At 43.6% G+C, this 14,764-nt stretch overlaps 1 protein-coding gene and 1 long non-coding RNA gene across 3 annotated transcripts in view; one reads left to right on the forward strand and one right to left on the reverse strand.

Annotated features, from left to right (window-relative positions):
- Nucleotides 1–2,919: 2,919 nt before the first annotated feature.
- Nucleotides 2,920–4,713, reverse strand: LOC116901558. The gene is made up of 2 exons (XR_004388006.1): nucleotides 4,494–4,713; nucleotides 2,920–4,136 (listed from the first exon to the last, which is right to left on the reverse strand). It is a non-coding gene; the product is annotated as an uncharacterized LOC116901558 (long non-coding RNA).
- Nucleotides 4,714–4,794: 81 nt separating this feature from the next.
- The window catches only part of Ube2e3 (ubiquitin conjugating enzyme E2 E3), a 57,528-nt gene continuing 47,558 nt past the window's right edge, over nucleotides 4,795–14,764 (forward strand). The window contains exons 1-3 of one of the 2 annotated variants that reach the window (XM_032903552.1): nucleotides 4,795–5,398; nucleotides 6,483–6,705; nucleotides 8,500–8,550. In XM_032903552.1, the coding sequence (XP_032759443.1) occupies nucleotides 6,512–6,705; nucleotides 8,500–8,550 (245 nt within the window). In that variant the 5' untranslated portion in view covers nucleotides 4,795–5,398; nucleotides 6,483–6,511. Of the gene's footprint in view, nucleotides 5,399–5,750; nucleotides 6,014–6,482; nucleotides 6,706–8,499; nucleotides 8,551–14,764 lie in introns of those variants that run through there. The other variant, XM_032903553.1, reaches the window with a different exon arrangement.

Consider the following 14,764-nt stretch of genomic DNA (forward strand, 5'->3'; position numbering starts at 1 on the left):
GGTGCGGGTGAATCTGTGGTGTAATTGTGTTCCTAAGCTGGATCTTCCCCCTTTTGCAGTGATATTTTCCCTCACATTTATTAACAGATGTAATGGCTATTCCTGGTTGTCAACTTGACTGTATCTGGAATGAACTACAATCCAGAATTGGAAGGCTCACCTGGGATCCAGATCTTGAGGCTGGGAGATCAAGTTTCGGACCTGGATCTTGGCCTGGAGATCTTGAGGCATAGTAGCTATGAATCCCAGAATACTAAGACAAGGAGACTCTGAGTTCAAGGTGAGCTGGGACAAAGCGAGTCCCAGATCCAGGAGTGGTGGTACACACCTTTAATCTGGGCCACACCCTCTGCTGGAGACCTACAGAAGGTCTTTGGAAGCAGGAAGATCCCCTCTTAGCTGGCTTGCACTTACTTGCCAGCACATCGGTTGGAGTCTACTGGCCTAGTGGGACTGAGCAACTACTAGATCCCTGGACTCCCCATGCACAGCTGACCGTTGTTGGGGAGTTGGGCTACAGACCGTAAGTCATCATAACTAATTCCCTGACCATAGAGACACTATTCATAAGTTCTGTGACTCTCGAGAACCCTAAGACAACAGATCTATCCTTTAATGATAATAACTCTTGTCGTTCTTCTCCCCCCACCCCTTCCTCCTCCTCCTCTCTCTCCTTTCCCTCTCCCCTTTTCCATCTTCTGATGCGGGGTCTTGCTTAGGCTAGCCATGAACTTTCATGAGTCACCATGTCTGGCAAGATGCCTTTCTTAAAATGGAGAGATCTGGTTGAAAGGTCTGAGTACAGTTAAGGTTTCTGTTAAAACCCCCAAACTGGGCTGGACGAGGTGAAACAGACCTCCTCACTGAGCACTCAGGAGACAGAAGCAGGCAGAGCTTTGTGAGTTCCAGGTCAGTCAGGGCTGTATAACTAAGACCCAGAAAAACTACACCCTGGCACCACTGTTTTCCTAACCAATCTTCATCACCTCTGAAAATGGACAAAGGGAACTTAAAAACTCAACTTGCCAGAATTTAATCATGAATTTTTTTTTTTTTTAATGAGCAGTATCTCAGTTTAGGGTTTTTGTGTTTTGTCTACCACGATGCACTGTTTGCTGAATTTGTACCACGTCCTGGAAGAGTTCCCTCCCCTTCTCAATCCTTTACTTTTCTCATCCATTTCTCCCCTTTCCTGAGTTTCTTCCCCTTTCGCCTCCTTCTGCTCTGTCTCCCTCCCACCTTTCCTCCTACTAGCACAGTTCATTTTTTTTTTTCTCTAATAAGTAAAACACATATCCTTACAGTTGTTCCTCTTTCACAGCTCTCTCACGCCTTGAGGTGTTCACTGTGGAGGATCTTAATTCCTTAAAAGGTTCTTTCAGGACTAAGCAGTCCTCATTTATCTCAAAGAAACAAAGCAAGAACTGATCACCTTTCTAAAGCCTGTGAAGCCAAGCCCAGGCCTACGGGCATTCCCACCCTTTGATCTCAGCCCTGCAGTGGGTTCCACACGTAGGTCCTGCAGAGAACCCCAGATGAGAAGCAGTCCACAGGACTTCAGGGGTTCAGACTCTTGGCAGGTAGAGCCTGGTAAAGTACGGCTGGGTTGACCCGACTCCCCAAGAAACAAATCCCGTTCACTGAATAGGGATAGAAAGAGAAAAGTTTAGGGCCTGAAGGGTACAAGTGATTGCAAAGTACCAGCGAGAGCCAAAAGAAAAAGGAAAAAGGAAAAAGGAAAGAGGTGAAGAAAAGCACATAGAGGGAAGATACAGGGTGAAAAGAAATTACACTAAACCCACCCTAGATCCAGTGTAGATTAGCAAGTTTGTATTTTATATCTGGGGTGTGTGTGTGTGTGTGTGTGTGTGTGTGTGTGTGTGTGTTGCTATGAGTTTAGTTTTGTTAAGTCTCATCCTAGGTTACATGATAACACAACTCAGAAACTTCTTAAGCAACTGAAAAATAAACAAAGAAATAAAAGACAATGGGTGTGTAATTAGAAAACACTGAGATCAAGGGAAGGCCTCCGGAACAGCGTCTCCCAAACTAAGAAGGTGTGGTGTGTGCCTTACTTGTTCTCACAATTAAAAATACTCTGATGAGTCAGTGTTGATGGAAGAGGAGAGAGGGGCTTTCAGTCATGGTAATAGCCAGTGCACTTGGATTAGGAGTCTTTGCTCTTATCTCTGATCCTTTTAGGATTGTGAGAGGCTGGCTGGACCCCATACTAATGAAGGGAGTGTGTATGTATGGGAGGGAGGGAGGGAGGGACCAAGGCGGGGGGAGACAGAGAGAGATGCACACAGACAGACACACAGAGACAGAGGGAAGTTGAGAGGGAGGAAACAGCAGTCATCATGTAGCTGATGTCTGTTTCTTGGTACTCTTTTGTGGCACCTTGTAGGGAAACTCCTGTGTATTTCAGGGGATAATGTACATGAGTTTAGACTTCTATATCACCTAGAGTGCTTGGTTATCATGATGATCTGAACGTCAGACATGGACATTGCAAAAACAACGAGAAAAGGTTCAAAGCAGGGTGCCTTGTGAGGAAGGACTTCTCATCCAAACAGTTCATAAAGTAAGAGTCGCTCCTGGGTCAGGGGGGTAACAGCATGGTATTTGAAGGACAGCTCGAAAAAGCACCTGACCAGCCATGTTAGTAAACTTAATGGGGGTGGGGGCAGCTGAGGACTTAGTATTACGGTGGCAGAGGCCTCTCTCAAAACTTACAGATCCTCTCAATGGTCTTCACGGCTTAACAACATGGGAAGTACTACCTGTTCCATGCCTATTAAGTTCTATTTTTTGCTTTCCCTTTGCCCTGTACTAGGGATCAAATCCAGGCCTTTGAGCACGTGGGCAAACACTCTATTATTGAGCTAGATCTCCCGGAACAGCTTGCAGACATTTTGCCAGGAACGTTGTCTTTATTGTGTATACTTCTCCAGGCCTACTGGTCCCTCCAGGCTTGGCCTAATATAACTTCTCTTGGTTCAAGTCCATCACCAACTCTAAGCTGCATTAATAGCCCCAATAGTTAGGTTTTTTTTATTTTTAACTTTAAAGAAACTTTTATTACATAAAGGTTGTCCTCACATAAATGAACACTTCTCTAGATCCTGTGGACCTAGCACAGGACACTTCTCGACTTTGTATACAGTTGTTTCCACTCTCCACAGAGAGGCTGCTTCTGAACCAGTTACTTTTTAATTGGTGGTCAATATTGTTCCAATCCCATTTTCATTCTCCTGTAATACACCATTTCTCAGTCTTTATTTTCTTTCTGCCCAACTACACACTGAGCAGTAATATGTGCATTCCCAACTGCTTAAGAATTTGGTAGTTCCCAAGTATTCTGACGATCTGGACTCCATGAAACCAAACTCACCAAATAAACTTCAGGCTACTTCTAGGGTATTGAATTTCCCTCAGAAGCCAAGGCTGCCTCCCCAAACAATGCCCAAACTGGCAGGCTGCTGCTCTAGAGCCCTTTCCTTAATGTAGTGTTGGGAGTTTTCTGATTCAGACCCTGTCCATCTGAACCCTTTCATTCAGTCAAATCAAAGTGTTGGGGCATTGATCCACTAACAGATCACTATCTCTCTTCTGACACGACTTTGTTCAAACTGGAATATCCTTCCTTCTTCCCATCCAGGTGAATGTCAGTGATGGGGTCTCTTTCCAGACTTAGACCTCTTGGCAGGAAGTGAGCAGACTTGGCTCTGGACACACTTTTGGAAGGAGTTTTATGTGCCTAGCATATACTAGCATATAACCCGTTTGTGTAAGTTTGCCGAATGGGTGTCTTTGGAGTTACAGATGTGACTTATTTAGTTTCGAGTAGCCTTTTTACCAAAGCTTTCCTATTTGGAGGAAAACTCGTATGTTGGCTCACTCTTTTTTTTTTCTTTCTCTTGCACATTGTCTCATCTCTTATGGCTCTGCTGTTCTAGCTTCTTCTGTGAACTCATTCTCCCAGCACCCCTGCCCCTGGACACTTGTGGGAGAGGAATGCACAAATTCCTTTGAGGTTCCATCACCGGAACGTGGTCTCAGGAGCTGCAAACAGGAAGTTTCTGTACTTCTGTCTATTTTGTGCTTGGGGCAAAAGTGGCCTCCATTTGAAGATTCTGCAAAAAGAAAGGCAGGAGTAAAGCCACCTTCAGGATCCCTATCTAAAACTTTTAATGAAGACACTGCCTTAGAACCCTCTATGGTTTCTGTATCCTTAAGTGGTGACTCTCTTGCAAAGCAGAGCCTGCCGCCAGACCCGTCAGGTTACAACCCCTAAACTTCCTCACTCCACTCTGTACATCTTGAGCGGGACATTTAAAAAACAGTTTGGAATTTTTTTAGTTTTCAAAGCGTCCAGAGGGCAGTCCCCTTTGGCAGCGACATTGCAGGATGGGAGCCAGAGATTAGCTGATGTTGGTCCCTTGGTCTCGAAATCCCATCCACCTCGCTGAGGGCCCAAGACTTTTCTTTACCTTGCCACACTTCTTTCAGCTCAGAGGGGCCAGAAGCAGCTTTCCTTTGCCTGCGTGCCTGGCCTCCTCAATAACACCATTCATCTCCTGCCTCTCGGGGCACCGGGGAAGCCCCAGCCACGCGCCAGGGTTCTCGCTCAGGTACGGGATTCCCGGGTAACCGCCGGGCCCTAACCTCAGGGGGCGGGTAGTCCAATGGGCAGCGTCGGCCCGGAGGCGGGCTCAGGCCGGAAGCCACCCGCGGCCCCGCGAGACCGCGCCCCCGCCTCCTCCTCCTCCTCTTCCAGTACGAGCTCGGCGGCCAAGGGCGCAGGGGCCAGCCCGCCGGTCCCCGCCGCGCTCTTTGTCCCGGCCGCGCGCGGGCGGACGCGTGCGCATCTGCCCCCACCTCCCCAACCCCCCAACCCGGTGGAGAGGAGGCGCGGCGGGAGCGCGCTCGCGCAGGGGCGCGCGGGAGCAGCTCGCGCCCCCTCCGTCAGGCAGGCGGCGAGCACGCGCACCGCCGCCGCCGCCGCGCCCGCCCTCCCCGCTCGCTCGCTCGCTCGCTCACCCGCCCGCCCGCCCGCTCGGAACTTGCTGACTGCGCGACCGGGAGGAGCCGAGCGGAGCCGAGCGGGGCGGCGGAGGCTGAGCGCGCGGGGGCTCCCGCGTCCCTGCGCCTCGGCCGGCGGAGCGCCCACCCACCGTGGCTCCCGGAGCGCGGGCGGCGCCACCCTCCGCCGCAGCGCGGCACTGCACGGCCGCCTGCGACTTTCGATGTTCCACACCCCGGGCCGGAGCCTCGGCGGCGGCTTTTTTCCCCCCCCGGTCCCCCCCCAGGCTGCCCCATTTCCTCAAGGAAGGTTCCTCGGCGCCTCCCTCCCCACAGCGTAGCGGCGCACGAGCGGGCCGGGCGGGCGGCCGAGGTAAGGCGGCGGGGCCGGGGCCCGCGGGGGGCGGCGGGGCGGGGCGGCAGCTTTGTTCGCGCCGGGCGCCGCGCTCCTCAGTCAGCCGCGCTCGTCAGTCAGCGGCGCGGGGCGGCGGGTCCCGCATCCCCGGCAGGCGGGCGGGCGGGCGGGCGCAGTGGCGCGGTCCCCTGCGCGGCCCTCCCCACAAAGGACCGGGGAGCTGCGTGGCCCAGCGCTCGCCCCAGGGCGGGCGGCGCCAATTTGTTGCACTTCTGGGGGTGCGGGGTGGGGGAGGGCTTTTGTTTGTTTGTTTGTTTTGCCCTCGGGCTTTTGGCCGCTTTGCGGATTTTTTTTTTTTTTTGACAAAATGTCGGTCGGTGAGGGAGGAATTGAGCGGGGAACGTCGATGGCACCGGGAGCTTTGCAGAAGGTGCAGTTTGGATCCTGCCCTTCCCTGGGTGGCAGCTCGGGCTTGGCTCGGTGAAGCCTCGCCGCCGGCCGTGGGGACGCCTGTGGGGTGGCTGCCAGTTGAATTTTTTTTTTTTTTTTTTTAATTCGAGTGCTGTGTTCAAAGGCTTTCGGTGCGCACGGGAGGACCCGCCACCGTAAATAAGCATATGGGCGACTAACAGGGTATGTTTCCCTCTGGGAAGGAGGATTTGGTAGCTCAGACCGGTGTCAGCCTGTAAATATTTAGACGGTATTAGTGACTTCTGAACATTCTCAGCGAGATCTGTTATTTACAGTTGTCATATGTTATTAATGCCCGTTGCCCAAGTTCCCTGGCAAATCTGTTTCATGCCTTCTGAGAAAGTAGACAATTGATAGATTGTCTAAGGGATGGGGAAAAATGTGAGTGGGTTTTCTAACTTGCATTTGGTAAATCCCTCAACGACTGCATTATAATACATGCCAGGCTCCCTGTAACCTTGCTGTACCGTAATAATTACAGGGACTTTCGAATCCTTTTCAATGAGGTACTCTCAAAGGTGCTTATTGAGAGAGGAGCATGCTGCTGGGCTTGCTTGCTTTCTTTTTTCTTTTCTTTTCTTTTTTTTTTTTAAAGATCTAATATTTCTCTATGGGTCCCTTTTCTCCTTAGAAGTTTTTCCCAGAGATAACTTCACCAAGATGTCCAGTGATAGGCAAAGGTCCGATGATGAGAGCCCCAGCACCAGCAGTGGTAGTTCAGATGCAGACCAGCGAGACCCTGCCGCTCCAGAGCCTGAGGAACAGGAAGAAAGAAAACCTTCTGCCACCCAGCAGAAGAAAAACACCAAACTCTCTAGCAAAACGACTGCTAAGTTATCCACTAGTGCTAAAAGGTAATGTCTACAAGGGAGGACTCACATTGTCAGCTTGACTTCCCTCCCATTGGTTGCTTTTGTTGGCTTAACTTCAGTGGCAGTAGTTCAGAAATACTTCTCCATCAAACGTATTTGAACTTGAGTGAGCTGTCATTCTGCATGTGGCGTGTGTGTGTGTGTGTGTGTGTGTGTGTGTGTGTGTATGTGTGTGTGTGTGTGTATGTATACACACACACATACAGTTTTCCTAGCACTATTGACTTTAAAGCAAGTGTACTTTGTTCTGTACTATGGTATGGTAACTCGAGGATCGTCTCCAGAAGAGCTGGGGCTCATTTTGACGGATGAAGGAGTTGGCAAGGGAAATTTGGCGAACCCAAATTAGATGGTCCATTGGAGAGATTTCCTTTTGTGAGTCATGCTTGGGTGAAATTGACAAATCTAGAGACCAGCAGTGTTTCTCTCCATAAAATTGAATGGTCAGAAATGACAATATTTACCAGAAAATTGGTCAATACCAGGCTTGGCTATAGTGGAAGGCAGCTCTTAAAAGTGTGCTTAAATTTGGCTTACAATTTGTAGGAAGAGGACTGAAGTCTTGCAGCACAGGCGTAGCCATGGGTGCGTTATTGTTATTCCACCTTCTTGTGAGGGCAAATACAACTCACATGTGGCCAGTTAACCATTTTAGGTGCTACCCAGTGACTGAAAACACCCCATCCTTCCTCCTCCTCCTCCTCACTCTAGCACTGCATGAGCTTGACAGTCTAACAACAGGGGGAACATTTCTGAGTCCAAAGTGAAAGATCATTTGTTCACGATTGGCTTTAATTTTCTGTGGTGACTGGAAAGATTCTGCCAGTGGAACTCCCAAGTGGTAGCAGTGTTGGGATGTCCAGAGAAACCAGTGATTAAGATGAAATGTGTCCACTTTACCCAGGACAGGTGTTTCGTTGATTTTCGTAGGACATAAATGAAGGAAGAAAAATGTAAAAACTGATCAAATGTTACATTTTTATTGTGATTCAAACTTTAATGATCACTCAAATGCTAACAGCTTTAGAATATTTTATTAACCAGGAACAGTATTTGAAATAATCTGAAATGTCCAATTTGTTGTAATCTTGTGGAGGAACATATTAAACATGTTCCGAGTTTTGAAAAATACCCTGAATTTGAAGAAAATCAGCCAGTTGCCTTTTGCTTATATATTTATCTATCTTCTTCCCCACTGCAGATTTATTGACCCTTAAAGGTGTATCTAAAATCAGAGAAGACACACTCATAGCTAATATGAATGCTACTTTGAAATTTTCATTGGCAAAGATATTTACAAATTTTAAACTTTTCTGAGAGCTAAAATATTACCCAAATCATTAATATGCTCTTGTAGCAGTCTATTAATTTTTAGCTCAGTAAAAAGTGACTTGAAGTCATTGTCAAATTCTCTGGTGTTTTTCCTCCTCCCTTTTTGTCTCATTTGCATATAAGCTTGAAAAGAGAATTTCTTTGGTAAAAAATGTTTTTTAATAGATTATATATCCTTCACTGAGTAGTCAGAAGGGGCTATTTCCCGAATCAGGTGTAAATGACTCACTTATTTACAGTTGCACGTGAGAAAAAGAGCCGCAAAGTTTCTGCTAAGGGATTTGGGTTATGCCTCTGAGAACAAAGAGGAAGCAGCCATGTTAGCATTACTGAAGGCAAAGCCAGCCTTGCATTTAACTGCATGGTGGTAGAGGGCAGTGTAATTCCCCGGTTGCTCTGTAGACTACCTCAGATCCTTTTGGTTTGTTCTCATTTCACTAACAGAATTCAGAAGGAGCTAGCTGAGATCACCCTTGATCCTCCTCCTAACTGCAGGTAAGAAATAAATTCTGTTGTTTGGATTGTGAGTTGTGGAGAAATATTCGGGGATGAATGATCGCGCATTAACCAACGTTACAGCCCAAGAAGCTGGCTGCATTTGTTTCCTTTTATCTTTTGAAGTGCACCAACTAAAAGTGCACTAACTACATTAACTAAGTAAAAAGGGGAGAAAAGAGACTCTGGCATGTACACATTGTGCGCTTGTGAGTACAGGATTTTGTGCTTTTGAAATTAGTGTGATGGTGCTGATTTTGCTTGTGTGTCTGTAGAGCATTTTTGTTCACAACCATATTTCAGTGATTTCTAAAATTTTAAGCCTTAAAGAACTGTTTGTGTGCAATCTGAGCTGACTTTCCAAATTTAGAAATTGCTGAATGCAGTGTTAGAAAATGTAAATGCAGTAAACAAGAGTATAGCTGTTTTTTTTTTTTTTTAGTTTATTGAGTAACTTGCCTTAAGGGTAAATTTTATGTGCTAAACAATGGGTTTCAGTTGTTTTTTGGAGGATGGATTGTTGGAATTATTTACATTCTAAGCAGTTGTCCTAATTACTGGCGAAAATTCTTAGTAAATAGTAAGTAAGTTGTAATTATGGGAAGAATTTCACTGGAACCCAAGCAGCTAATGGTTGCTTTTTTTTTTTTGTCATGTGTTTCATTCTCTGTTACTTTTTTAATTTTTGAACAGTGATTATATGGCTTATGAAATAGATCAAATTTAGAGATAAATTTTAAATAATTTGCATAGAGAAAGTTGCTGGTACAGTTGAAGTCATGCTACAGTTTGGTAGGAAAATTCCTCACTGTTTACTCTATTTCTGTTACAAATTCTGTAGTTGCTTGTGTTGGTCAGACAGATCTCTGAAGTCATCTGTAAGCACAAATATAATCATTGACCTTACTGTATATGTTAAATCAGATCTGTTGATAAGGTGATCTGATTCTGCATTTCCAATGGATTAATAATTTCACTTATTAAAAGTAGGTATGTCTAACCTTACAGGATTAACTTATGACCTGTCTGTCCAATACAGTAGCCACTAGCCACATGTAGCTAGTGATGGCTTTGCTTGCGGCTAGTTCAAATAACATGCTAAAAGTGTGATATATGTACTGGATTTTAAAAGCTTAGCAGAGTATAAAATTTTGCTTTTACATGTTGAAGTGATAATATTGTGGCTATGTTTAATAAAGTAAAAGTAAAATTAAAATTGTTTTTACTCTTTTTAGTTTTTAGAAAATATACAACTAATTATGAATGACTAATGCTACATTTTTGCTGCTTTAAAAATAAGTACATTGAGGTATTTCTGTCCACCCTCCAAAGTGGTCTGTGGAATCTGTGTTCATTTAAGAAGGTCAAGTTGTTTGCTCTCTGAAAGAATAACTTAATTTACAACACACATACTTATTTCTTTCAGTATGAAAGATGTATAGACCAGAGGAAAATCTCTGCTGTTTAAAAATTGTGTGTAAGATCAAACATAAAGGTAGTTGATTTTTCTGCAGATAGCAAAATGCAGGGGACAAGAATAAATCAGGTGTACAGAGGGTGGTAGATGTGTTGAATGCCCTTGAAGCAGAGCTCTAGTAGTGATGAAAACAGCTTGTACATTAAACCCAGCATGTTTCCACAAGGTCACCAAGAATTACTTTAGAGAAAATAGAACCTTTCCATGGTGCAGAGAGCTTTATTTATCCTGAATTTTTCTTTTGTGTATCAGCCCATGAGATAGCGCTAGGCATTTGGCAGTTAGACCGGTGGAAGCGTGAGGCTTGGCTCCTGCTTGTACACAGCAGTTGTGCCTGTTTTCCTCGCTGGGCTTGGTAACTGTCAGTATTGCAGGTGATGCCTTTCAGTTCTCCATTCCGTACTGTCTGACTTCCTTTGCAGCTGTATAAGGAATTGGGAAAAAGTGGGCATTATAAAGTGTTTCTTAGCACTTTGAAGTTAGGCTTTCTTCTCTTATATGCCTTACTTGTAGAGACCAGATACTTAGTTATGTCTAATTTTGTGTGGAAGGTCTACTCCTTACTGGGTAGGAACTTTGCAGATTGTTTTAATGCAGGCAATGTTGAATTTTGACAGAGAAGCCTAAATTTGTATTATCATTATCATTATTATTATTATTATTATTATTATTATTATTATTATTATTTCACCTTTATGTCAGATCTGGGAAAGAATACCACCACTGTGTTCTCAAAATTCACAGGTGTTTAAATGTTTACTGTAAGGCTTAATAGAAATTGTATGCTTTAAATTTACTTTTTATTTAGGCTAGCATATATCTCTGTATCTCAGGGGAAAACAGTTGAGGAAAATGCAGGGAAATTTGTGGGAAAAAGGCAAATTCCTCAGGCTAGGAAAATTTTTCTTGAATTTCCCCTTTATTTAGCATTGTTCAGTTAGGTCTAATCACCCAGAGTGATCAGGTATTGATTTAACTGTTGAATTGCATGCCCTTAAGCTCGATGGCAGGTTGGTAGATGCCTTCTTTTTCCTGGTAGTAAGAACGTTGATAAAGGTGTTATGTCCGGTGATTCAATTGTGTTTCCGCTTTGGAATTATGAGATGCTGCTGCAGGGTAGGACTCCCTTCCCAGTTCTCTTAAGAAACCCTCACAGCCATGGCCAGAGGCGTCTTCTAGGTGACTTCAAACCAAGCAGGTTGCCCATGAAGATTAGCCCACTGATGCACTATTTACTTACTGGCTTACATTTAGAGTTTTGCCATCCAGGCTTCAGAGTAGGCTATAAGTAATCATATGCCAGTGATGTTGAAAGAAAGTTGTGTGTGTTGCTCTGTGTTTGGAGAACCCTGTTGATGTGACCGTGGAGTGATGTGACCAGGGTGACGTTGTCTTACAGGCACAGCTTGTAGAGACTCCGAGTTTAGAAAGGGGCTATGCTTCTATAGTCCCTAATTTCTCTTATCTGTACAAACAAGTTTAAATGTATGCTTCTAAAGTGTTCTTTAGCGTGTTTAGATAGAATCTATCAGTATGCAAACACTTAGGATATTGGTTTAGTTTTTGGATGTGGGAAATGCCTAATTGGGGTAGAAGTTTATAATGATATTTTCCTGGTAAAACCTAAAAGCAGGTGTTTACAAATTTTGACAACTTACCCCTGAAGAAAAGTAAAACTGGAGACCTAAGTTGTGAATGAGAAGCTGGTAACTCCTCACTTGTTCCTAAACTCAATCTGGGCTTTTCTTCTACCACCTTCTGAAGGTTACTTAAACTGCTTTTCATGGTAGATTAGACCTTTGCTAAGTGAGCTGCAGACCAGAAGCCCAGGCATCATTGTAGAATTGTGAGAAGTACAGAGTGCTGTCCCCACCCCACCTTACTTTTTTCTCCCTGATCCTCTGCCAGAAGTATGGAGTCATAGCCTTGAATTAAACAAGATTTGAAGATGTGTGTGTTAAGGTTTGAAAAGTCCTAGTATAGAACTAATCAGTTTTATCTGGGTGCAGGTCCTGCCCTGCTACTCAGTATAAGATGATTATTCTGAAATAATTCTAAGCTGTCATTTTTTTATTTGATTATAAGAAGAAATTGGAATTGACAGTAATCTTACTTTTTGCATGTAAACCAGTACAGAAGGACTTGGATTGCTGTAAGACTAAAGATATTTCTGTTCCCAGAGGAGTACCTGAAAGAGTACCCCTGCAAAGTCATGGTTTTCTTAGTATCTGTTCATGTGCCATTCAGATAATGTCAGGAAGTAGGTGGGAACAATAAGTACTTTTGAAAAGTTACATGCTGTAAATTGTGTTCTCTTCACTCAACTGTTTGGTAGTCTATACCATATTCTCATCTTGAATGTGACTGTGTAACAGCAGATGTACTGTGTTTGTTAAAAAAAATGAGATTTACTTGGATGTTCAGATTTAGAATGACATTATCATCATCATCATCATTATTATTACAGTAGTAATAATACTACAATAGTAATAACAAGTAGTAATAAACTACAATAACAATAACAACATCTACAACTACAACTATAATAATCAGGCCCAGGTTTAGAGAATAAAGTATGATTATTTTCTTTCTTTCCATGTCTTTCAACAGGAAAATACATTCAGACGTTTTTCGAGAGGTTTAGAATCTAGAGTATAAATTGTATTACACTTTTAATATTTTTCGTTTGCCTCTTAATCAGTGGTTTTATGTTGGGGCAGTGCCTAAACCTCACCCCCTACCCCTCAAGAACAGTTGCCAGTGCCTAGAGATAGCATTGTCCTTGAGAATTGAGGAAGAAGGCTACTAGATTGAGAGGGTAGATGCTGGATGGAGGTGCTGCTATTACAGCCCCTGTAAAGACACAAGACACCCTTCCCGCCACCCCAGGGATGATCAGAACAAAAGCATTAGTGACTAGTAATGCTGGGAGGGACATTGTAGATACCGATTCCTGCACTCAGCTCCTAAGTCAGGGGACAGTTTGCTTTTGACTGTTTTCACTTATGATTCTTTCCTAACTGATGCCCCCATCTCTTGCTAGTCCTGTATTAGTGTGTGTCTTATATTACAATTATTACAATGTATGATGAAGCCGCCACAGGGATTGATACCGTGAGTGCCTGTTAAATCACAGCTTTGGAGCTCAGAAGTGCTTTTAGTAGTGTTTCTTTTAGGTCTCATAGCTGCTGATAGTACTATTTATTGGCATGGTTTGGCTTTAGGCTGGTTTATCTATGGTGCTCTAAGGAATAGTAAGGAACGTAAGGGAGAAGTATGCAGGGCCAGAGATAGTGGTCAGTGGTAGAGTGCTTGCTTAGCATGTGTGAGGTTCTCATATACCATTGAGGAATCACCCAGGTTCAGTTTTACACTAACTGAAGTGTACACAAGCAAGAAAGCCATTTGTTTTCATTTGCTTTTTGTTTTCATTATTAAAACACTAGTCTGCTTGATTGGCATCCCATTGCTGCAGTTTCATACTTCTTTAGGTTAGCCATTGGGTCCCGTTAGGTTTCGCGGTGCGTGAATTGCCAGGTTTTGGAAATGTAGTAGGATGTGATTACTATGTTTTATGTTTACTTGAGACAGTACTCCATAATCACAATATGAATATTTCTACACTAAAGACGTGCATATTCGTACTAAGTGGGATGAGTAGAAAGAATAAGTAATTTAAGACCAGCTCATAATTAGGCTTTGCTACCAAGTTATTTTGTGCCAACCTTACCAGAATCTGAGCTTTCCAAGGGCTTGGAACACAGCATGTGCATAAGTAAGTGCTGCCCAGGGTGGCTTCAGCTCTTCACTGTGGTGATCATAGCTACATTGCCTCGTAGTGGGTTCCACTCTCTCAGTTGCTAGTTTTGGATTACTGGGGTTTGTTTGTTGATTCATATCTTGTATGTTTACTAGAAAAAAATGGATTTAGAGTTCTTTACTCTTAGAGTGTAACTATTTATTAGGGTATTTTAAAGGTCTTTATACTGGATTATTTTCTCACTTTGCTTTTAAAATACTGTCTTAATTTTTCTGTTCATTCTAGATATATAAAATTACATAGAAAATATGTCCTTTAATACATACAAGGTATATTATTTTCAAATATTTATTGTCTTGAAGCAATTTACTGCAATTAGACTGTAGAGAGAAACACCAAATCCTGATAGCTGTGGTGCCATTACAGAGAAGCTTAGATGAGTTGCTGGCTCAGCATAGAAAGTACATTTCTTACTCAGAAGTGGCCCAGGGACACTTCATTGTTGCTCTTCTCATGCAAACTGAGATCCATGCTTCCATCCTGTGGCTCTGCCACTTGGAACATGTGTCTGATCAAGAGACTTGAAGGAGTCATGTGCTAGATTTAAGTGTTTCGGTCTGGAAATAAGAAAAAATTGGTTTCACAGCTGTGGCTAGCAAACTGTAAGGTGACTGTGTAAGTGTGAGAGAGAGTTCATGGGAATTCCATGAGAGACCAATTTCTCTGCCACAAAAACATGACTGCCTAGGATAGATGACGTCATTCTTTCTAAGAGTAATAAGTAGTTGAGTAGCAGCCTGGCACTGAAGGATGCCTAGCAGTTCAATAACTTCTTAATACAGTGTTTTGTTTATATCCTAAGTGGATAACTAACTTCTTTTGGTTTAAATTTGAAAAAAATCTAAGAGTTGTTGAGAAATCTAAAAGATGTAATATGGTGTATGTGAAAGAGTCAGTCAGGCATACATCTTAGCTAA

This window comes from Rattus rattus, chromosome 5 (genome assembly GCF_011064425.1).
Source record: "Rattus rattus isolate New Zealand chromosome 5, Rrattus_CSIRO_v1, whole genome shotgun sequence".
Classification (NCBI taxonomy): Eukaryota; Metazoa; Chordata; class Mammalia; order Rodentia; family Muridae; genus Rattus; species Rattus rattus.